The sequence below is a fragment of the Camarhynchus parvulus genome, chromosome 3, assembly GCF_901933205.1.
Source record: "Camarhynchus parvulus chromosome 3, STF_HiC, whole genome shotgun sequence".
Lineage (NCBI taxonomy): Eukaryota > Metazoa > Chordata > Aves > Passeriformes > Thraupidae > Camarhynchus > Camarhynchus parvulus.
The window spans coordinates 48954224-48978567 of record NC_044573.1 but is presented as its reverse complement, the minus strand read 5'-3'; the positions used below and the strand labels follow the sequence as shown (position 1 = coordinate 48978567).

Here is a 24344-nt window from a genome sequence, read left to right as displayed (position 1 = left end):
ACTAAAATAAATGTCAGGTTTATCCTACATAAATGCAGATCTCTTAAACTTCTCTTGCAAATTAATGCATTGACCCCCATAGTTGTCTGTCTACCTTGTAATACTGTATTGAATTCTTACTTATAGTATTTTGATTAGCAGATTTCTGCCAAACTAGAAATTATTATTTCAATTTATAATAAGCAGGATAAGGAGTATTGTTACTTTTCTACCAATAATAAATGCAATATTTATCATATCCTACATTGAGCAACCAAACACATGCACGGGTAGCCTTTAAATAGCCAGTTTACAAACAGCAAATGTTTTCTTAAGGTATAACTAACACTCAAAATTAAGTGTTAGTTCCCAAGCAGTTAGGCTTAATGCTTAAGATGAATAATGAACATGGGAGGGTGCAGCTGTGCTAAGCATCACTTGTCCACTCTGAAGTCATGTAGTAAAAATGAAATGACAATTCAGATAGGAATCTGAGGTGGATGATCCTTTTAGAATTCAAACCTGGGGCACTCAGACAAGTAGAAGACAAGTCAGGAAGGATGGCATAGCATGTAAAGTGTTGCACAGACTACACTAACAAGAATTAGATGCTTTTATTAAAAAAAAAGTGTTAAATGAATCTGTGAAAGAGATCTTTCTACAAATCAAAAGTTTTCTCTTTGATTCTTTTGAGTATGTTTTCAGCTGTCTCTATTAATCTCATATTAATATTATTTTGGTACTGAAGGAGAAAAAACAAGCATACAAGGTCAAGAAAACAATGCAGGGGGTAATAGTACAAATACTTATACTGTTTTGATAGAGATGTTGCTGGGCATCAGTTGTTTGGTAGTAATTTCCTGGGTTGTATTCTTATCAGTAAAAAATTTACTTTCTGTTAACTTCATAATTACAAGTTGCTTTTTTTTTAACTGGTAAGTGTCTCTTTCATTACTATCTGTTATTTAACTAAACCCACAGAAAGTTAAAAGACAAACTTTGCTTTATATGTGTGCAATCTTAATTCTTTTGGCCATACAATAGATTTCTATTCTACACTGAAATCCAGGACATTATCAAGACCTCAGATGCTGCAGAGACTGAGGTACTGCTAAAAGTGAGGGAAAGTAGTTCCCTTGCTCTTGGTACTTAATAAGGTGATCTTAGGTTACAGTGTTTAATAATCACAACATCCTTATCAGACCAACCAAGAAAAAGTAATTTTGTGATGTCATATAAATAACTAAATCACATTACTATGGATGGTTGTGATCTTGACAAAGTTAGATTTTGTTTCTTCAGTTCTCAATAAAGTTCGACTTAGCTGAACACGTCACTGTTTCAGTAGCAGTGGGTTTTGGAAGGTGCAAAGTGCTCGCACAGGGGAGCTGTGCTGCCTCAGAGGGCACTGGGAAGCCTTTGGGGCAGCTGCTGCCCAGGTGTCAGGCCCAGGGCAGGCTCCCCTGGCACTGCTGACAGCTCTGGAATCCAAACGCAGTGTCCAAGTGCCATCTCGTGGCCATTGGCCATAGAATCGAGCAGACATACTGCTGCGCTGGGTGGACCCTGGCTGGCAGGTAGAGGAAAACCCCTACCCATTCATTCACTCCCTCCCAACAGGAAGAGGGAGAGAATTGGAAGGACCAAAAGTGAGAAAATTTGTGGGTAAAAATAAAGATTGTTAAATAAGTGAAAGGGGGGAAAAAGCTCACAAGTGTTGCAAAAGCAGTCAGTCACCAACAGCAGACTTGTGCCCAGCCAATCCCTGAGCAACAGCTCCTTTGGAAAAAGCAGGCTCTAGTTTATTGCCCATCATGAGCTTATATGGAAGGGAATATTTCCTAGGTCAGCTGCTCCCGCTGCTCCAGCTGTGCCAGCCATGTGCCCTCCAGCCTTTAGTCCACCCACAGCCCCCTCACAGGAGCAGAGGCAGCCTTGACAGCATGTAAGCTTTGCTCAGCAGGAACTGAAACATGCGTGTGCTATCAAGGCTGTTTTAGTCACAGTCTGAAACATAGCACCATGTGGACTGCTGTGAAAGAAATTAACTCCATCCCAAACAAAGCCAGTGCAGGTACCTGCATAAATTACTGCATCTCTGAATACTCTTGCTTTTTGGCAGTGAAAATAGTAGGATTAGTAACTTTTACATATCCTCTGAAGGCATCATTTGTGTGACTTCAGTTATTTTTTACAGAAAGGTTATCAAAGAATGAGGGAATTGAACTTATCCCTTTTTTAGGAAGGGTGAAGTATCTTTTTGCCACTTTTTTTCATAATCGGTAGTTGCTCCTTTATTTATAATGCTGTAACTTGATAGTTTTGTAAATACGGTTATATTTGTTGTTTCCTGCAACTGTTTAAATTCTGCTCCTGCTTTGTTGCTTTGGATTGCTTCTGTGCCTGGAAAACAGCACTGAGCCTTGTGCTATTGCTGCTTACTGTTGGCTAGGCATTTCTTTGTCATTTGGGAGCTGGAAAACAGTTCCATGAGGTAGAGATGTTTGTGCAAGTGGCATGGAGCATCCATAGAGGCATCTGAGAATATGGCTCAAAGCAGTTTGGGAGCAGGCCTGTGAGCAATTAGGAGCAACCCAGTGTAGAAAACCATCAGACTGTATAAAGTAAGAAGTAGAAAGAAAGAGAAAATGGTACATCACGCAAATGAAGTTACCTCATTGTTTAAATTAACATAAAGTTTCAGAATTAAGTAGGAGCAGCATTACATTAGTCATTTTATATTTCCTACAATTGTACTTTAGAATAGACAAGTAGCGCTCAGAGCAAGCAGTGAAAGTGATGCCAAAAAAAGTAACAAGATTAATTAGCTTCAGCTGCAAGCCTTCCATAACATAGTCCTTGTTATTTGTCTTGCTTGCATTCTTTTGAAGTTTCTCTCCACAGACACGAAGGTTAAGTATCACAGCCACCAACAGTCACCTAGCCCAGGAACCAATACTTGATGAAAAATATAACATATTGCATGACTTATTAAAAAATGGATGAAGTTGATAATGTTGCTATCAAGAAATAATCGTAATCATCTGCTTGGATATAGCATCTAGAAGTTTAAACTCATATGTCATAAATATATGACATATATTCTCATTTTAAGTTGTGGGGTATGTAATATCTGAACTGAATTTTCTCTCACTAGGTCAATAAAGTTCTCCGAAATCATAATATTAAGCCACATTGGATGTTTGCACTGGACAGCATAATCAGAAAAGCTGTGCAGACTGCTATTACAATTCTGGTCCCAGGTGAGTCATTCTTAATACTCAGCAAATGTTTATCAGCTGATCTCTTTAAACATGCTTTAGAGTTGTGATCATGATGCTTCACTTAAGATTTTGAAACCAGCAGTGGCCTTTTTCCTGTTCACTGTCTGTTTTGCAATTCAGAAGTTAATCTGTGTATTGTTCAAGCTATGTGGAAAGCACCTTTCCACAATGTGTAATCTAAATGATTCTGCAACACGGTGAGTAGTAGTAGGTTAAGGTGCTCTGGGACCTAATTTTTTCAGGTGCAAAATTTGGCTTATTGCTTATGGCCAGAAGCTGTCTTAAAAAAAACCCAAAAAACAACAACCCAAACAACCCCAAACCCTTGACTTAAAACCTGCCAAAACCAAACGAACAGGTCTGCAGTGCCTGCAATTTGTACATTGTATTTTAAATGTGGATTTAGAATGTATGGCTTCACTGAGAGAAGGAGTCGGTTTAGATGAAATTGTAGCCCATTCTGTTACTTCTCTACCTATTTCCAAGTATAGTTTTTCTGCTGCTTCTTAACTTCTAATGCTGGAATTAATGGTTATGGAATTAATGGTGATATTTTCAGATATCACAAAATAATTTTCATTTCATGCTTTAAGTCAAAATACATTCCTGTTTCCTGCAGTGGGTTGAGTCTTAGATTATCAATAAGGGGATCTAAAAATTACTTTGAAAGTTACATCTATTCCTATTCTCCTTACTTTCCATATCCCTAGCACAAACAACAAGATATAAATAGAGTTTATGTGTTACTTTCAAGTCACAAAGAAACTCCTCTGTCTTCTGATTAGAATGCTGAACTCGTCTTACAGGCATGTACTTCATTGCTGTGTAATAGGAGTAACTGTAGAATTCCTCCATAGTAGTCTGTTCTTCCCCATACAGCATCAATTAATGCTAGGTGGTCAAGCTTAAACAAAAGCCTCTGTGCCCCAGTGGTTTTCAGGCACTGATCATCTGCTGATTCCCTGCTTCTGATTACTTTCCCTTGCGTTTGTCTCACTCTTTTTTCTTAATTTTTTTTATGATGTGGAGATTTATCCCTGCCCTTAACACTTCTAAAAGTTATGGGATGTTTAAGGAATGGTACAAAGCCAATTTTATGCTGTCTGGTGGTGAACAATGGCAAAGAACTTCTACATCCTGCTAATAAGAAGTTCAAAGCAAATCCAGACATATTTGCCTAGCAATATTTGGATAAATGCTACATAATAAATCTGCTTTCCTGAATTTAGAGGAAGCAGAGCTCTGTTGACCTTATTATATTCAGCCTTGAAAAAGGTATGTAGCATTGAAATGAAGAGGTGAAATAGATCAAGGAACAAAAGTTTCTTTTGTAAGGAAGATAAACATACTTGTTAGTTTAGTTACTCAGCAGAAAGGGCATAAAGCAAGTGGGATTCAGGAAAAAAATTGTATTTTGGTGAGGAGACTAGAGGGAGTTCTTAGCAATAAGGAGTCCCAGTTGAAGGAAAGAAAGAAGAAGGATTTATATTAAATAGCTAGAATAAACAAACAGATGTTTTTAACAATAATAGGTTGTGTAGGAGCGTCAGATCTCGTGTACATATCTTGCATACCTAGTAGGCTCTGGCAGGTAGTTTAAACAGGGAACAACAGAAACCAGGGTATAGCTTTGTGTTTGTAGTTGTGTGGATGTGCATTACAAAATAGGCAGCATTCCCTCTGATAAGTAGAAGGGAAGTGTGCTTTTAATTGTTGGGAAAGGGGCCTTTTTGTAATTTCCTCTCTATGTTTGAATGCAATTTTTTGGTGAACATAGTATTCTTATAAGGATGGAATGCTAAATATGCCAGAACAGCAACAGCAGGAATATCTGGATAGAAAAGAAATAATGGTTATTTGTTCAATAAAATGTTTCAAGTCAGACACATAAGAAAATACAAACAACTGAGAATGGAATTAAGCAAAAGAAACTCTGCTGTACATGATAGTTCAGACATTAAATGGTAGCCAAATCAGGAATCATGTTCATACAGATTTTTGTTTTTTAAAGTTCTTGAACTTTTCATAGGCAGAATTATAATCTGCACAAACAAAGGTGCTGTTATGTTTTCAGTGATCTTAAACCCCTAGAAAATATTTGTTGTCCTGTTACAGAAATTTCAGGTCTGTTGTAACCAAAGCTATAGGATGAGCTGGAAATAGTCACTTGGGTCTGCTTTTGTTTTAATATTTAACTAATGTTTAACTTCTTTGGTGGTTTTTCTTTTGCCTGTATTTTAATAGAATTGAGGCCACATTTTAGCCTTGCATCTGAAAGTGATACAGCCGATCAAGATGATATAGAAGTTGAAGATCAAGATGAACAGCCTCAGAATCAAACCATCCAGCAGCCTTGCATTGTCTTGGAGGATGCAGTAGCTACCTCAGGTGTAAGCACACTCAGCTCTACGGTGTCCCATGACTCCCAGGCTGCTCACAGATCACTGAGTGTCCAGCTGGGCAGGCTAAAATTAGAGACAAACAGGTAAGTCTGGACATCAGGAGGCAGGGACACTAGCCTGCTTACAGCAGTATGCTTTGGTTAGCTTTCAAAATATATATGAGCTGGAATACTAGTGACAGTGCCAAAATTCCATTGCAGTGTAAGTTGTTCCTTTTAATGATGATCCTTTTTTAGCTGTGACTGATCACTTACATAGTTGTATGAATTTCAACAAAACCATAGTGAAGCAAGTTAAGGTCAGACTTGATTTCAGGTGCCCTTTCAGGGAAGGTCTGTAAAAAACTGACTTGCTGCCAAACTTCTGCTTTTTCTCTCTTTGGTGTGCTCTGTGTGGCTGATAAATGGTGTTATGTTTTGTTTCCATTAAGGCAGAACTTGCTGTTCCTTTCTATAGCTATTCTCAGCAAGTGAACTCAAGCTAATAGACAGCTACACAGAAACTCCATAAGGAAACTGCTTCAGATTTGGTTTGTGCACAGAAGTAACTGCAAGCAGGATCTGTGCTTACCAGCAACCATTACCTTCTTATTAAATAGAGAAAGATGGGGAAAATAGGTGTTTTGCTTAAAAGAAGAAATGAGTCAGAAATTTGGATATTGCATTTTTTTTCAAAAATATGTCTTGCACTTTGTGCAAGTGAAAAGTGGTTCTTTAAGGTTTTGTTGTTTTTTTAAGAAATGTCAGAGAAAAATCCAAATCATCTTCTATATATTTTATTTTCTTTTCATTAAAATATACCAAATAGTCTAGTTAAAATAGATAATTTGCTTTTATAGCATGTGATTTATGACACTGACCTCAGTAAATTTTGAATGTGACCTTGATAGAAAGAAAACATGTCTTCAATAAGACAGTTGTCATCCTGATAGAAAATTCTTTGGAGCTACAGTTTCGTTTGAAATTAAAATATTAAATTACACTTTACTTTTACATGTGTCTGAGAAGGTTGCCATAATTAGAGTAGTTCATTAGACTGTACTGTATTTAATAAAGTATCAGTATTTTGGGGTCCTTATGTCACAATTAATTTTTTTTCACTTGTGACCACTGAGAAATATTTTGATTATCTTATTGTTATACCTAGAGAAATACATAAATATTTTAGATTTACTCACTTTGCTTCCCAAGCTTATGGTGGGGAATAGCCTCCAAAATGATCAGCTTGTAGAGGTACTTTTTTTTGCTAGCATTTTGCTTCTGTAAATTTCTCAAATGCAAAGCCTTTGGCCAAATAATCACATCCAGTCCTTCATGCAGAAATTTTGAATAAATAATACAGAAAATTTTTTAAATATTTATGAAAGCTTTATTGGCATAAGCAGCAAGCAGTTATCAGGAGAAAATAATGGATTATTTTATTGGCCCTGAAGGCCTTTTCCAACCAGAATAGATAGACTGGGAATAAGTTAACTGAAAGGTGACCTGTCTGGACAGAGTATCAGTTTGCACTGAGAATACACCCTATACCTAAGCCGTAGGTGTAGATGCACCAAACAGCTCTGTTCCCATGCAGGGTGGACTTGTTAAGGTTTGTTAGCTCAGGTGTGGAAGCACTCAAGGTGCAAATATGTTTCTGGTAGGCCTGCATGCAAACTAAAAGTAGGGCAAGATGTTTTTACAATGCAATCATGTGGGATTCAGTTTACCCCTGTGCAAAGGCAGGTAAGGGGCTTCTGTGGCACATTTTCTAGCTGAATTCCTGTCTTTCAGAAAAGGGTTGCAGTGCTCAACTGGTATAAATTTAAAAAAAAATAACACATGGATAAATAAAAGGAAACATGCTGAAATAGAACAGTTATTGCATAGTTGTCAGGCTGACAGAGGTTTCAAGAAAGGGATGAAGATGCTGCAGTCCTTTCAAGGCAGAACTTCTGAAGACTAAGGAGTCAATTTTAGGTTTATGAGTCTGCTCTCCAGTCCAAATTTTGACCAAGTTTCTGATATCATTCACAAGTCCTGCATTTTACTAAACCACTTTTCTAAAAGAAAAAAATGCAGCAGTTTTACATACTGATTTTCCATTATATTCTGACTATTTTCTTTTGATCTGCTCAAATGATGCTAGCCACTGATCTCTCCAGATTTCTCTCTGGGTTTGTGTTATGAAGGAGGTCAAACATGAGTTTCAATTTACTTCTGCTTGACATTCTCAGAAGTAATTGCTTAGGGAAGTAGGCAAGTATTTTGCCTCCTCTTTTCTCACTCTTAATATAGCCTAGGAGGGCAGGCACAAAGTGCCTTATATGTGAGGAAGGGACAGCCCTTGTGTGGTTGAGAAGATATTTTTCATATCTATGAAATGCAACCATATGTTTTCACCACATTTTCATCACTGCTCTACCCTTTCCATACCTTTAAAAATGTCCGCTGGAGAGATGTGAACTGGGATTTTTCCTTAAAAAGGTTTAGCCCTTAGATTATGAACCACTTTGATATTTGTTCTCAGTTCCAGTTTTGTTTAAAACGGAGCATAGGCTGTAGAAATTTCACTGAAATATTCTCCCATACCACTTGTTTAGTGGGTGAATGTTTATGTGGAGGCTGGTGTGTTTGGGGCTTCTGTATGAATGTTTGTATCTTGATATAGGTCAAAATCAATCTATAATGAAAGAATATACCTTCAGTGAAAGCTGAAGAATTCTGTCCTTGTCTTTGTCAGGAATGTTTCCAGTTTAGGTATAGTAAGATATTTCCTTTCCTGAAAATTTGAAGCTTCTGAAGGAAATGAGTTTTTTGTTCTTATTACTTCACAGGTTATTGGAGGAGTTAGTTCAAAAGGAGAGAGAATTTCAAGTCCTCTTGCATCAAGCTATAGAAGAAAAAGATCAAGAGATCAGGAACCTACAGCTCAGGTCACAGCCAATAGGTAAGTGAGAAGAATTTTTAAAGAAAAGTTTCATACTGGCTACAGATGAAAAAGTGCCAGCTAAATGTCTGTCCATTTTATTGAGCCAGCCTCAGCAAAGATGCTTTATTGTGCTGCTTCTGGCAGGGTGTGCTCTGAAGTAAGAATGTACATTGTGGAAACAAATTACTGGATTTGTTAATCCCAGTACAAGGAATGAGTATGATTTGAATATTTTTGTTTGTGATTATATGGAAGAGAATAAGGCTCATATCCTACTGAATAAATATTATTCCTAAAGAGGATAATCTAGTATGTTTAGATATACGTTCCTTGAATTACAGACTGTTCCAATTGTTACAGTGAAAGTTCAAGAGGTGAGATGCAAATATACCTAATTGGTGAGATGCAAATACAACTTAAATGTTACTGAGGAAAGCCGAGTTTGCTGTGTCTGCCCTGAAGAAGATGGAAGTGCTAATGCAGTTTGATATTTCTGTGTAATGTGCTTCTAAGTGTTGCTTCCAAAAGCAGCTGATCCTCAGCCTAAGACATTGCCTGTGCAGCAATTGTATGAGTTACACTGAACAGTTCAGTTAATTGATGCAACAACCTTAGTGTAGAAACAGTGACAGTGAAATTGATGTGCCTTGTACTAGCAAAGTCATTTTCAGAAGAGGGCAGAAAAATTTTGTGTGTGTCAATGTTCACACTACTTTAACTGTACCCTTAACCAAGCAGAGAAATTAATGTATAAATGTCTATAAATTGTAATTAAGTGTGTTCTTTGGGCATTGGCCTTTATTTATGGGTATACTGGTATTCTACACTTGAAGGGAAAGTTCACTGAAGAAAGTGCTTGAGGGGTCAAAATGACAAGACTTTGCATTTTGCTTTGCTTTGGCAACACAAAACCTTATCTCAAATATGCTTGTTCCAGATATTCCTGGATTGTCTGTCCGTCATCGTCATTCCACTGGCACAGGGACCGAAGACCCTGATCTCATAAACTGGCTGAGAGTTCATGGAGCTGATGAGGCCACAATAAACAAGGTAGCAATGATCCTATTCTCTGCCTGGCACAGTTGCAGTACTGTTTTGTGACTCAGTTTAAAAAATACCAAACCTTTCTAATTACTTTAGCACATTTTAAGACATTAATTTGTTTTCAGTGGATAGGAAAAAGCCATGAATGTGAAGGCATAAATATAAAGTACCATTAATAGTTCCTAAATCTGATTATGAATACAGCAATAAAATATCCTGGTAAATAGACATTCTTGGGTTTTCAGTGTCTTTACACACTGCAGCATTCCTGCTGATGATACTCTGGATACAGGATACATGTTCACCCTTAGCTGTTCACTGTGCTACAGTGAAATATCCTGAAGTAGATCAGTCTGCTCTGCAGCAAATTATATAACTTTAGAGGTGTTAAAGATTTCAGCTAATTTAGGAATACCTGCATGTAGTTATCACTCCTACAGATCAGACCAAAGGTTCCTCCAAGTTCAATGACATCAAATTTAGATGCCATTCTTGAAAAGGTACATCTTAACTGTTTGAATTTCCTCAAGGGTTAAATGTGCTATTACTTAAGGTCAAATTTGGGTTCAGTAAAGTCTGTCATTCTGTGATACCAGTGGTAGCAATAGAAATGCCAGTTGACAAAGGTTTTGAGTAGCTGTAAAAGCATTACATCTTCCAAGTTGTGTCTGGTATGCCGATGCAGAGTGTATAGTGTAAAATTTAAGTAGTTTCACTGTGTTTGTAGAAACCATGTTTTTCTGTTACATGTACTGCATTTCAGCCCAATTTTAGGTTTCTCCCAAATTTACCCTTCTATTTTTAGGGGCAGATGATTCTAGTGAGATGAGCTTAGGAATTTAAATAATATTTCTAACAAAATGTTCATTTAAATTTCTTTCTGCAGTTCTTGGCTGAAGACTATACCTTAACGGATGTTCTCTGCTACGTTACACGAGATGATCTGAAATGTTTGAGACTGAGGTAATGCTTCAGAGTTAAATGAACTGTGCTTTGTAAGAAGAAAAATTGATACTAAGTCTCTATTTATTGCATTCTGTGCAATTCATTTAAAATAACTAACACTTTCCAGTATGTCTTTGTATGCTGATACATTTCTGCCAAACAGCTGATACTATTTAAATCTTAAAATAAGATTTTTTCTATTCAAGGAAAGATTTTAGGGTAAAGCATTTACCTTACAACTGGAGACACTAGATATCCCATTAGAGCCTTGCTTTTATTTTAAAAAGTAGAGCTAGAAAAACTTTCAGTAATTTATTATCATCATCAAACTTCAGGAGCGTTACTCATGGACTGTAAGTAACACTACATTTCACCTAATCATGCCAGGTGTATAGGCCATCAGCTTGCATCATGTTGGAAGTCAAATGTGGGTTATGCAAGTCCTTTGGACCAGAAGTCTGAATTCCAGACAGCAGGCATCTGCCAAGTGGAAAGATTGCCCTGTCTTGTAATCAGAAAAGGACTCTGTTCTTTGTTTGAGTAATGCATGTTGGATTTCACCTTTGATCAACCTTCCCACTGAATATCATTGATCAAAACCAGAGCAAGAAAACCAGAAAGCACCTCAGCTGGAAGGCTTTCAGACTAGGGAGTTTCTTTGTACCTGAGTGTCTTTATGATTTTTCTTTACAGAGGAGGAATGCTGTGCACACTCTGGAAGGCGATCACTGACTTTCGAGAGAAACACGCCTGACACTGATATTTTTTTCTTTGCTTCTCTGCAGAGATGAAAATATTTCCTTTCAGCCAGAGCAGGTGTGCTGTCAGAAGGACTGTTGCACTTTAATCCAGTATTTGTTTACCAATGTTAAAAACACTGCAGCTTCCTGACTGCTTTTACTCCTATAATCCATAAGGAATCTGTAAACAACCTGCAACATTATTTTACTTTCAATGTTTTTACATGCAAGTTTTTCAAAAATTTTTAGAAAACATACACACAAAAGTTATAAACTCATGAAATATTGTAGTTAAAGTAAGCAGATGTTAATTTCCTGACAAGCTGATGTAAGATTTCATGTAACAGTACATCACTGGAACAAAAACAAAATGTGACAACTTTTCAATTTCTTTGTAATATATATCAATATTATCTGTAGTACAGCTTCATAATTTCAATCATAATTAGATATTTTTCTTTTAGTGTGCAAGATCTAAAGGTAATTGTTTTTACCTACTGCCCTACATAGTTTAATATTGTTTATTTTTGGTAATTTAAGTTCTATGGTGCATTTGTTTTAGAGTTGTTTATGTACTACTGAACTGTACCAGTTGTATACACCTGAACCACGGTAATGTTAGCTTGTTCTAAAGCTATCTCTGACATACACAATTGAAAATAAAAATAAACTAAGACTTACTTTTTCCTATATTTTTGGACTTATAAAATAACAACCATGGTGTAGAACTGGAAAATATTGGAATAAAAAAAAGAAAAAAAATTCATACTGAGTATCAAGGGAACATTTCTGATGCATCTTACATTTACTGTGATTTGAGTATGATAACCATAGTATTGAATATTTTCTTGGTTTTTCTATTCAGTCTAATTACAGTACTAACAAGTCAAGACCAAACAAAATTCTTCTCTGGGTGCTGTACTTGACTTGAGAAATGAAAAGTCCTGCCTCCGTGCACTGAATAGTCATTGTGGACTGTTGTTTCTTTTTCTGCTTTTGTTTATGGAATGATTTTTTTTTTCTCACATGTAATGAAAAAGTCTGGTGGGTAGTCCCTGTCCCTCCAATGTCATTGTCACTCCACTATTCTAGCACTGGGTATGAACAGATTCTTCTGGGGCAGCTGCAAAAAATTCCACTGTGGGTAAGACTTGCCTGAACAAGAAGCTACTTTTTTTTTCATAAGCCTTGGTAACCAGTAAAAGGCTTATGCTCTTAATTTTTCAGGTCTAGCAGGTGTTTTCAAAGGAAATTTTTTTTTAAACATAAACACATTGTCCTAATGTGTATACAGTAACTTTTGCTGGCTACAATGCAACAATTATGTATTAAAAAAAAAGATACAGAACAGCAGATTAAATCATTTTAGTCAGATTTGAAGATGGTTCTGTTGATTTTTAGGCACGGATGTATTCAACTCAATTCAAAAACTTCACTGCATTTCACTAGAAACACAGCTACTGTTCATTAATTTCTACTGCTACTACAGTGGAAAACAATACATTTTCAAGGTAATTTTAAACACTAGAAAGACCAGAGGTGGAAGCTGACTTGTAAAACCCAAAACTTAAAAAAGACTTCACCCACTGAGAAGTAACCCTAAGACAATGAACTTCCCTAATTTGATTTTTGTGTGAAGCATGACCCTGTACTGGTCCAGCTCTGAAGACCTCTGGTTTCATGCAGTATGACTGGAAGGTAATTGCACTGCTCTGTTTACTTGGAAAGCATGCAGCCTGTTCTCTATGACTCAGGCTGCTCAGAAATGCCAGCTATGCAAGGGAGAAAGAATTGTGATCGAGGTTTCCACTGAACATCTCCATGAGACCTAGCCTGGAACCAGCTGGAATTAACTCCTATAGTTCTTTGCTGGCTTCACCAGACCCAAGGTGGCTTCTGCAGCATTGCTCAGCAATCAGTTCTGTATTCTCCATGGTGAGACTCTGTTGGCTCTGTTCCATGCCCAGGCCAGGCTGTGTACACTTATGCTCCTCCAGCAATGCTGGTCTGAATGCGGTTCCCTAAGCAGCACAGCTAATCCATAGAGATACTAGATCTGTGCACAAAAGCTTATGTAAGATCCCTACATCAGGCTACTTCGTATAGATTGTACCAGATGTTACCTTTTACATCCTCAGACAAAACACTTTGGGACGATGTGCATCAGGCAGGTCAGCCTGGGATTCTTCAGCCTGGCTCCCTGGTGGGTGGATAGATCACAAGTGAGGGCTTTGAGATTACATTAGTGCAGGATGTTGCTGAGGGCAACATTTTGACCATAGGGCATACCATTGGGTTTGAACTTGGATAGCCTCTTAGTCCTTGATCAGTGCTGTTCTAATCCAGGGCTCAAGCTGACTGGGACACCTTTACATCTCCCTTAAGGGAGCATAGAAGTAAAACCTCGAGCACGGCAGTGCTGATTTTGCTGTCTTTTGCACCTTTCAGCACAGAGCCCAGCCTATTCTTCTATTACAGACACTCCTGCCCACAAGCCACAGGGCGTGTTTATCACCCAAGCCCCAAACTCCTTGTTTTAGAGCACAAATGGCTCTTGGTGCAACAGCAAAATATTAATCTCTCCTTTCACAAGAAGACCTTGTGCTCTGAACTTAGCAGTTCCTGAAAGGGGGGTGCTCTGCTTGGTGACTGAAGTTTGCTTGGTCCAAGTGCACAAGACCAAGGGAGCTGCCCCTCTCCACCTGCTTGCCTGCATCCACAGCTGCATCCTATGAGTTCTCCAATTCACCCACCCTCCTTCACCTGTAGTTCTGATGATTGGTGCTACTTAGAAGCAGATGAAATATTAAATGATGTTTTGATGCAGACTAGAACACTTTAAAGAGAAACACTCTTATGAGCCTGAAAAGCAGCATAAAGCAAGTTAAGGCAAACTCATAGGAAAGGTAACAGGACCATGACCTTTACAGAAGTGACTGATACATCGGCAGCTCTTCACAGAGCCTTTTTTTTTTGGAAGCAAGGCGTTGCACGCAGCTTTAGAAGCGGCTGTTTAGGAGCACGTGCCGCAGGAACGAGTGTACGGCAGTGCGGCTCTTTCCCACACGATGCGGCGCATCGCCTGGGCTTGCGAGGCGGCCGCCACTCCTCCCACCTACTGCCGAGATGGCGAGCATCCCCAAACCTGTTTTTTCTCTCGGCGCCGGTACCGAACGAGCTGTGCCAATGCGGCGGGAGCTGCTCTGAAGAAAAAACTAATCACACCTGTATGAACAGCGGCACCTCGGCAGCCCGGGCCGCCGCGGGGGCCGGGAGTGCGGGCAGCCGCCCCCGCACCGCCACCACCGCCGCCGCCGCATAAACGCCTCCAGCCCGTCAGAAGCGGCTGCTCCCGGGCCGCGGGCGCCGGTCCCGCCCTCACCTGCTGCCGGGCAGAGCCGCGGGCGGGGGCGGGGGACGTGGCGCTCACCTGCCCCGGGCCGTGGAGCCGCGGGGCGGAGCAGCCGCGCTCGGCGAGCAGCAGCAGGGAGACATGGCGGAGGCCGCGGGCAGGAGCGGCCCGCGCCGGCGGCCCGCAGGTGAGCAGGGGCCGCGGCCGCTCGGGGCGGCGGGAGGGCGGCGCGGATCGGGCCGCGGCTGCAGGGGCCCCGCGCTCCCGGGCGGCTGCGGGCGCCGTGCGGAGCGGGAGCGCGGCGGGGCCCGGCGGCGGCCTCGCCCGCAACAGGTGCGGGGCGCTCCGCGGCCGCCCGGCCGTGCGGGGACTTCGCTGCCTTCCCCGGCACCGCCGCGGCCCGGCCGGGTACAGCCGGGGGTCGGCCCGGGCGGCGGGCAGAGCTGCGCTGGAGGGGGCGGCGCGCCCGAACCGTGCCCGCCGTAGCGGCGAGACCCGTCCCGACCCCGCGCAGGGGCATCGGCGGGGCCGCGCCGTCGCTCCCGGGTCGCCGCTGGTTGTTCTGAAGCCTCGGTCCCAGGGCTCGGAGTGCTGCGGGGCCCGCACGGCGGCGGGGCTAACGCGGGGCGCGTAGCCGCCCGGCGAGGAGGGGTCCGGAGGGGGCGGCCGCCGGGCTGCGGGCTTTGACCGGGGCTTGAGGTAGCGCCGAGCTCCCGCAATAAGGGAGGCTGGACAGCCGCAAGACACTGCTAACGGGGACGGGGTGAGCCCCGGCGAGGGCGGAGGAACGGCTCGGCAGGGTCAAGGTACCGGGCGGCAGTGCCCCGGTGCCCGCCGAGAGAGGCCCGCTGCGGGGTTTGGCTGCGCCTCAAACGCATGCGAGCGACGGGCTGCTGCAAGCCCTTATTTCCTACAGGGAAAGGGGCGAGATGCCCTTGCAGATGTCTCCTGTAAGGAGGGATGTACACTGCGAGACCGTTTAAACTCGCTTTTATTTTGGCCCTAAGGGCGAGGAGGGTGCAGGGAGGAGATTTTGGCTTACGCAAGCGGATCGACCGCTGTATCACTGTTGTAGGCACGGATGCTGTTTGCTTTTGCTGCTTGCTGGACTGTGAAGGCTGAGTCCAACTTTTAGTCCTCTCTTTTTTCCTTTTTTACCTTCCTCCCCAGTCCCATTCCAGTCACCCTTTGCTAGTCCTTCTCTAACATAAGTTCGAGTTTATCTCTAAATCAAAGAGTGAGTTTTTATATCAAAACAGCATATGAACAGGCCATATGGCTGTTGGCTGATTGTGTTTTCTCAGTATAATATTTTTAATACATACTTTATGTAATGTAGACATGCAGTCACAAGCAATGACTGTGGGCAGATCCATCCAAGTGCTGTCTTCATTAGAAGTATAGAATATAGCTCAGAAATCCTTACAAGTCACTTACGTATCGCTCTGAAGTTCAGCCTCAGAAAGGATGTGCATCTGGGTTCCTATGTGTTTCAGAATTTGCAAGCATATTGACTTCACTTTCCATGGGAAGAACTGACTGGTTTTTTGAAGCCATTTCTTCTAACAATCTCTTTTCCAGTTCTCTACCTTACATTGCTGATGTGATTTTTTTTTAAACTGGATTATCAGTCTTTTTATAATTACCTACCAAAACTAGAAATGAGTCAACAGATGACGTGTATTTTGCATATGTTCTGTTTTAAAATTACTTATGTGCCTAGATTTATTCTGTGTTTGCTGTAGAGTTTCATTTCAAGCTGCTGTGTTGAACTTTTACTCATTGGGACATCTGTGGACTGAAGGATCTGCTTGCATAAGTTCTTGAGTATTTTGAATTTAAATTACTTTGTGCTGTCAAAGTTCATTTGAAACTTCTTTGTGAGTGAAATGTCAGAGTTAAACTTCTGTGAAGCTTAACTAAGAAGCTTTTCTGTGAAGTTTGTTGTCTGCTGAGATCCTTTTAGGTCTCTGAGATATCACAGGGGCTGCTTTGCAGGTGTTCACAAACAGGAACAACCTCAAAGCACATCAGGGATCTGCTCCATGGCTCTTTGGTCCATCCATGAGTGAGCAGATGTGTGTGCCCAGGGAGGGCCATGCAGATGGCTTTGGCTGCAGTCTGCTCCGCAGGCGGAACACCTGTGTCTGGATCCGGCTCCTCAGGAAGGTCAACATCCCATCTGTGTTTGGTGAAATTAGCTACCGGTCAAACTATTGCCTTTGTTGAAAAAAACAAAGCTCAGTGTGTGTGCTGTGATGCGTGGCTGGTTTGTTTCTTTCCTTGCCTCCTGTAGCTACATGCATGTACTTTCAGGGCTGATCCTGGGGAAAGCTGCAGCATCACCCCAAGGGTTTTGCTGGGGGATGTTAAAAGTGGATCCCTTTATTGGCAGGTGGCCTGCTGCATTTAACTAACTTTCTTTGGGTAAATGGCTTAATTATCAGGGTGAAGTGGTTTTTTATTCTGCCATTCATAATTTTATAGATGGCAAAGTGAGTACAGTGCTCAGGAGATATACTAAGTTACACCAGTTAGAATTTTTCAGTCATAGCTACTCGAGCATCTAATAGTGCTAACGAGTTCTTCAGGGATTCCTGAGCTGAGAGGAGCCCTCTTGTGGGGAATGCCACATGGAGAAGCTTCTGAGGCACCTCATTTTATGGCTGCCCATCCATAAACATAGGCATGTCTCTGCCTGTGAGCGTTCCCCATGCATGCTCTGGGCTGCCTTGGCCAGCTCTGTGCACAGGTAACAATTTGCTTAAGCTCTGGGATAACAGAGAGAGCTATGTGTTTGTAATGTTGCAAAGAAGCTTTAATGCTGTGGTTTTGTGTACTGCTGTAGTTAGTTCTTTCTTCTAAGTGAGCTTAGTATTACTTTGTGCTTTTTGCAGCAAAACAAATCTGCCCTTTAAATCATGTCAGTGCCAGGTGGCTTGTGAAAGCTGAAAACTTGAGGTGTTCACTCTTTAACTGCTGATGGGACTTTATATCTGTTGCTTGCTTAGCCTGGTATTTTCTCCATCTGAGAAGAAATTAAATTTCATCTTACTGTGTTTGTTTTCTTTCCCCAACAAATAGATAAATTATTAGGGAAAACACAAAAGTGCAGAAAGCATACAGTGGCTGGGAGCTGAAGGCGTGCTCTGGTTCCCATGGCTCTTTCCCAGCTGTTCCAACCCATTTTGCTGGGAAGGATTTACACGACGGTGTTGTGACACGCAGGTTTTGTCTCTCTGGCCGGCTCAGGCGATTCATGTCCTTCCCGGGGGATCTGCCGGGTGCAGGGCGGTCACTGTGACCGGAGGAGGGGATGGACTATGCCCGTGCCCAGCCACCGGCACCGGGGTGGTGATGTCCCGGTGCTCCAGCACAGGCTGCGGTACCGCCCGGAGTCACCTCTGCCCCGGCCACGGCTCCTTGCACTCACCCGTTCCATAAACAGCGACTGCGGGAGCTGTTTCCAGGTGTGGGGAATCAGGCACTGCCGCGAGGGTGTGCGCTCACGAACGCTGCAGGTATTGATGCCTGTGTGTAGTGGGCGTGCTCTAGTTTCCATCTGTGATTATCTAAACGTTAGCACATTGCGAATCCTTTCTATCTTTTGGTATATAAATCATGGATCTGCAATTCTTCTATTGCCACCTCCCCTCTAAAGAAAATCTATTCAAACTATGAAATCATGTCTCAGAGCCTGTGATTGTATCTTTGGTCCCACGTTAACGATTTTTGAGGCAGTACTGAATGCACAGAGACTCAGATTTATCAGTACTTTCTAGAATGAAAATGATACAGCTAAATTAAATTTAGGTTAAAATCCTCATAGAAGCTATCCCTCAGTTTCAGAAAGCTGTTCAAGTACTGGGTATCTCTTATTGGTCAAGTAATGTCTGTGCAGGGACTACACACTATGGAAAAGTTCGAATGAGCCTTTTTCTGTGCTTATTGTGTAATGGGAGTCAAGCTTTCTCCACCCACCTACACCCAGCATTACTAGTGTAAAAAAAAAAAAAACAAAAGAACGAGGTGTATGTGTGCGTGAAACAAACCACAAGAAACACAAACTCAGCAACGAAAATCCAACCCTGTCCAAAACATCCCCCCCCAAAAGTTCAAAACCATAGTAACTCTACACACAAAAAGTACCAAAGCCAAACACTGCCATTAAAAAAATAAAGTTTGTGAAGAATTGGGCCTGTTAAGTGATGGTCAAACAGCCTGCTTATGTGGTACTTCCAGTACAGAAAGAGAAGTTTTACTTATTTAGTTAAAGTCGTATGCATTGCTGTTTCCCTTGGGCTTAGTTTTGAAAAGAGATGTACTTGTATATGTGCTTTTTCAAACTTCAAAAAGTTGTAAATTTACAGTACTCTGAGATAGCTAATATTTTATTTGCATGATTTATTATTATCCCAGATAAACAAATTTAATACTTTAGAGCTGAAAATTATTTGTGGTGTTGAAGGTAATTAAATGATCAGAGAAATAATTGCCTCAATTATGTAAATACTGTATCATCTTGCAGCAACATACGCATATTTCTGCAAGCAGAAAAGAAAGTCTACATCCACAGTACAAGCCACAGTGTGCGGCTGCTGTTGTTGTAACGCTTTGTGTATCTGCCCTTCCTTCAGGGAGGGGATCCCCTCTATGTGACTTGTATTAGAGAAATGCAGTGGTCTGCCAGGAACTATGATAGAAAAGACTCTGTGTATATATATTTTTTTTTTGCCTTACACATGCATGAGAAATGGTGTATTTGTGAGGCTGGTTCAGGTTTAATTCTGCATCTCTCCCTTAGTGTTGGTTGTGGAGCTGTGCCATAGTTCCTTTCATGAAAACAAGTAGGCTTTAGGGACAAAGCCTGAAAATATATATTCTAGGAGATCTGTCAGAGTTCAGGGGAAACAACTGTAAGGTGTCTGCTAAGATGACATGCAGGGACTAGGCTGCCCTGCTGTTCATATAAATGGAGTTAGAAACCCTGACTCTTGTTGACAATGAGATTCTTCAGAGAGGTGATGGAATGATTTGTGCTCCAGAAGGAGAGTCACTGTGAGACTCGTGAGGGGAGAAATAAAGTACTGATGTCTCCAAATATATCCTTGTCTCTCTGTCTGAAACTCTGTTCTTCTTTATCCAAAAGTCCAGACATCTTGGTCATCCTCTTAAGAAACATGTTGGGAACTAAGATGTCAGGAAAGCACTGGTAATTAACACTGGTAATTAACACAGTTCACAGGATTCCATCCGGTAATACAACAATGGAAAAAAATTTAATTTGGTCTTGGCATAGTTCCTTTTCTTTCATGTCCCTGTTTCTGTGAAAAAAAGCTTGGAGCCTTGTCTTTGAAGTATTCATTTCTACTGAAAACTTAGTATGTAAGTGCTCTTAATTTTGAGTGCTATACAAATGCTTGGTTCTCTTGACATGCCTTAAACCCAGGTATTGTAAAAAATAAGCTTTTTTTTTTTTTTTTTCCCCCAGACAGAAGCAGTGACAACATTGCCCTGGCTATTAGTTGTAGGGCAATTAGAATTCATAACTCCTATCTTCTACCAAATTCCTGTTTGCTGCTGTTCTGTCAACTCCCAATTCCTTGCTGCCTTTCCTTATTTAACTGACCATTGGTTGAAGTTATATGATATGTTCTACTATAGGGCCTGATCCAACATCATTCTGTTATATATAAATAAAGTGTTGACTATGATCAAATATGTTTTTGATTCATTATGGTGTGCCTTGTGCAATGTTTATAATTAGTCATACTATGCAAATCAATTTAATTAAAATATGTGACAGACTTGTTAATGTAAGTCTTGTATTTGATTGTTTTATTGGTGTGTATGGGTGGAAAGTGTTTGTGAACGATGAGACTCTTGATGAGCTCCTGATGTTCATGTGCCTTTTTGTGCTGATAAGTTTGGCTGAAACAGGGTAGGGCTTTCAACCTTCTAAATTTTTCCTATGTATGGAAATGTACACAGGTTTAGATTTCTTTGACAGAAGGGGAAACAGTTAACACTTATCTTCTGCCTAGTCACTTCTGAGGAGTTCTTAACAGCCCTTGGTCCAGTGTGTGGCACTGCCAGCAAACTGGGAAGAAGGTTTCCACTCTTATTCTCTAGCATTTTATATTCTTATTGATTAATTCAAGAGGCAAATTTTTCCTTCCAAGAAGGGGAAAAGAAGAAATCAGTTATTATACCAGATGTTTATATACTGAAGTTGTTTAAAAATAATTCAGTAAAATTAAATTTTACATTACTGCAGTAAAAATAATTGGCTGGTCCTTTATTATCTTGTATATAATATATAATAAGTGAGGCCTTAGAGATATCTTTGAAGAGAAACTTAGAAACCTCTATAAAGACAAGGTTATTATATGTCATTTTTGGAAAACGAGGTACAGGGAAGAGAAAATAGAGAGCAGCAGTGGAAAACATTAGGTGTTTGAGAGAGTGGTTGACTTAATGGAAGAAAGTGTTTTTTCTGATACAGTGGCTATTTTGGCTATTTCCCAGTTAACTGTAAAATACCCCAAAACGAGGTACGGAGATGAATCCTGCATTTTTAAGGCTGGTTTGTTTTGTCCTAGATTTAAATGCTGGAGAAGAGGAAGTTTCCAATCCTTTAAGGCTGGATAAATAGCTGTTTTCTCATATGAGTAGGAAAAAAAAGAAAAACAAACCAGGCCCTACTTTCTCCATCTTTTAGGCTTGACTTCCTGATTCAAAACCCAGTGAAGTAGAAAATAAACAGACATATGATTCCTGAAGAAAACCAGGAATAGATTGAGTTTGGAGTTTAATTAGTGTATGTATGTATATTCCAACATAGCCCTGTGAGGCAGAGGCAGTTGATGATCTTTATGGATCCCTTCAAATTTGAGATTTGTACGATCCAGCACTGCCTATAATATGTATTTTTAAATGAGTTCTTAGAAAAAGCTTTTGATACAGATGATTAATATTGAAAACATGAAAAATCTATACTAAATATGATTTGTGTGTTTTGATGATTAGGTATGTTAAAATTTTTTTATTGTAATGTTTTTTTGCAGAACAGGATGGGAGATTTTAACTGAATTTTCCTGATTTTTTTTTTCCCCCAAGAAAGAAACATTTGGAACCTAGTTCCCAATGGAACCCTATTGTTTCACACAGGGAAAACATGAATATGAAAGCAAAATTCTAAGATAGATAACTACCTTGCTCTGAACCTTTTCAGTTGTAAGAAAATCAGAAATAACAATGAAATAGTGGAAATCTGTAAAGGAATGTATGCTAAAATAACATATTTACTTGATCTATTTCTTGATACAAAATACATGCAAGATGAGGGGAAGCTTTCACAAGGTAGTGGCTGTGGAATGTAGAGTTACATGCAATTCATTATACTCTAAATCACAGTAATGAGCTTCATGGACAGTTTGGATAGTTTACAGGGAATGAAACAATCCTGTTAATGAAAGAAGATAGCAAATCTAGAGTTCAGCCATGGTGACTGGCTTCAACTTCCTTTGCATTTCATAGGTAAAGATATCAAGTCTTAATAGCTCATGATGAAGCAGAAGCATCTCTCAGCGTGTTGTCATAAATATTTACATTTCCTGTATCATGATATAAGTGTCCTAATAGTCCTTGTTAAACTGCTGTTAAAGACTGCTGCATATCAGATGATGTTTTGTGCAGGTAATTATACCTATAGAACCCAGTGGGTGAAAGTGGGTGTGTTTAAGTGTCATGGTTTGACTGATAATCAGTTTGCAGGTGTTGTAGAAAGGAAAACCCATAAATGACCCAGTGCCCTCAAGATACACAGTTGCCCTCACTCAATCTTTTGAGAGAGTTTTACTCCATCAGTAAGAGAGCTCAGCTGTGATTGTTTTAATGATAAAAACATGGATGACTAATGGTTAGAGGGGGGAAAATATCAATAATAGGGGTTATTTAAGAAAATTGTTTGTTTTGTCTTTTTATTTTTTTTAAGTGTTTAACAGCCTTGTTCCTAAAATTATCCACCCCTTTGTTCCCTCAGGAAAATGTTGCTTTCATCCCAGTTTTCCGATAGAAGCTCCCACGTAGATGAGACGAAGCTGAAATAAGCAAAGCTTTCCTGCTAGGAGTACCTCAGGAACTTCTTTTTCTTCCTTAAACCAGTGGATTGAGGAAGGGGGAGTTGTCAGTACAGTCTCTTATGCAGTGCTGCTACCTTTAATGCATGTTTAATAGTATTTTTAGAAATGTTTTTCAGAAAAAAAAAAGCCCAAGTGCTCAAAGTTATGGGGGGTTTTAATTATAATAGGTGTCTCTTATATGTAGTAGGTTGCATTTTATTAGGCATTTGGAAACATGTTGTGAGCTGGCATAGTTTTTAACCACAGGGACCTTGAAATAAAAACTTGCTGTGTAAGCTGAATGTGCTGTTGATACTTTTCCTCTGTCACCTCTGCATTAGTAAGTCAACAGGAAGAAAAATGTACCAACACCTCAGTTGCCTGTGAGTCATTGCTCAAATCCATCTGCACCAGCCCCTGAAGCATCAGACTTGGTTATTACTACGTTTTGTATGGAGGGCAAGTCACTCTTACGCGTGTGGGGGATCCTGCAAGGACCAAGGAAGTAATTCTCAGTGCTGTAGCTGTTCTGCATGACTCCTTCAATAATAGGGAAATGGACATGCTGAAACGGTACACATACCTGTAAGCTGGGAAACTGCTCCAGTCATGGGTATTCTTGTGTGTTATATACTTCTTACATGTTTAGAAATGCCTATTTAAGGACTTTCTAATCAAAGATGATTAAACATATTTTTAAAAAGGGTAGAAATCCTTACTTAGTGACTTAAAGCAGTGAAACAGGGTGGGGAATATTTAATGAAGCTGCCATATAAATATTGTTTTCTTTTACTTTTTTCTGTTGGCAAGTCTTGGCACATATGAAAAATTGCGATGGTACTAACTACTGTCCACTTTCTGTGATGATGTGTGTTCTGTTATGTAGTGTTTGTGGGAGGCGTTAGGTGGATGGGATTTGAGGAATGAAGCTGCTTCTCTTTATGGAATAAAGTAGTGGTGCCTGTAAAAAACCCAGAAGGCAAACTGCTGAGCCAAAGAGCAGCTTGTGTTAGAGCTTCTTTCCTTACTCTTTTGTCCACACCCTGTAGTACAAAGCGTCTCTGACTGCACACGAATGTCATCATGTGCAGCTTCCGTGTACGCCCAGAGTCCAAGGTGTAGCCAGGAGAAAATAACATACTAGAGGTGGGCTCTGGGCTTGGTCCTGCAAAATGCTTCTGTTTTGGTTGGGTGTTTTGTGGCTGTGCTGGAGAGGGAAGAACAGCGCAGCTGAGCCTTCAGGTGGTGCTGTGTTCTTCTTGATCTGCTGTGATCCTGGCTCATGAGCCCGAGATGTGCAAGGACAGAGCTATCCTGCCAGCTGAGCATGATCCAGGACTCCTCTGTAAAGAGCATCCCAGGCCACTATGGCAGTCAGCATAGTTCATGTCATAAATTCTGACCCTTCTTCGGTTTTGTTACCTGTGTCGTTAGGTGATCACATACATCTGTGTAACTCACAGTTTTCAATGAGCTGCCTACAGACTTGTCAGCTAATGTCTGTGCCATCTTGTGGTGGCTGATCAGGTTACATCAAGATTCTCTTAAAAAAACAAACAAACAAA

The 24344-nt window shown here is 40.5% G+C and overlaps 1 protein-coding gene across 1 annotated transcript in view; it reads left to right on the top strand.

Moving 5' to 3' along the window:
* The window catches only part of MAP3K5 (mitogen-activated protein kinase kinase kinase 5), a 98563-nt gene extending 86532 nt beyond the window's left edge, over nucleotides 1–12031 (top strand). Inside the window, exons 25-30 of the mRNA XM_030945078.1 lie at nucleotides 3137–3242; nucleotides 5508–5748; nucleotides 8481–8593; nucleotides 9513–9625; nucleotides 10506–10582; nucleotides 11258–12031. Of these exons, the coding sequence (XP_030800938.1) occupies nucleotides 3137–3242; nucleotides 5508–5748; nucleotides 8481–8593; nucleotides 9513–9625; nucleotides 10506–10582; nucleotides 11258–11318 (711 nt within the window). The 3' untranslated portion in view covers nucleotides 11319–12031. The remainder of the gene's footprint in view (nucleotides 1–3136; nucleotides 3243–5507; nucleotides 5749–8480; nucleotides 8594–9512; nucleotides 9626–10505; nucleotides 10583–11257) is intronic.
* Nucleotides 12032–24344: the final 12313 nt, after the last annotated feature.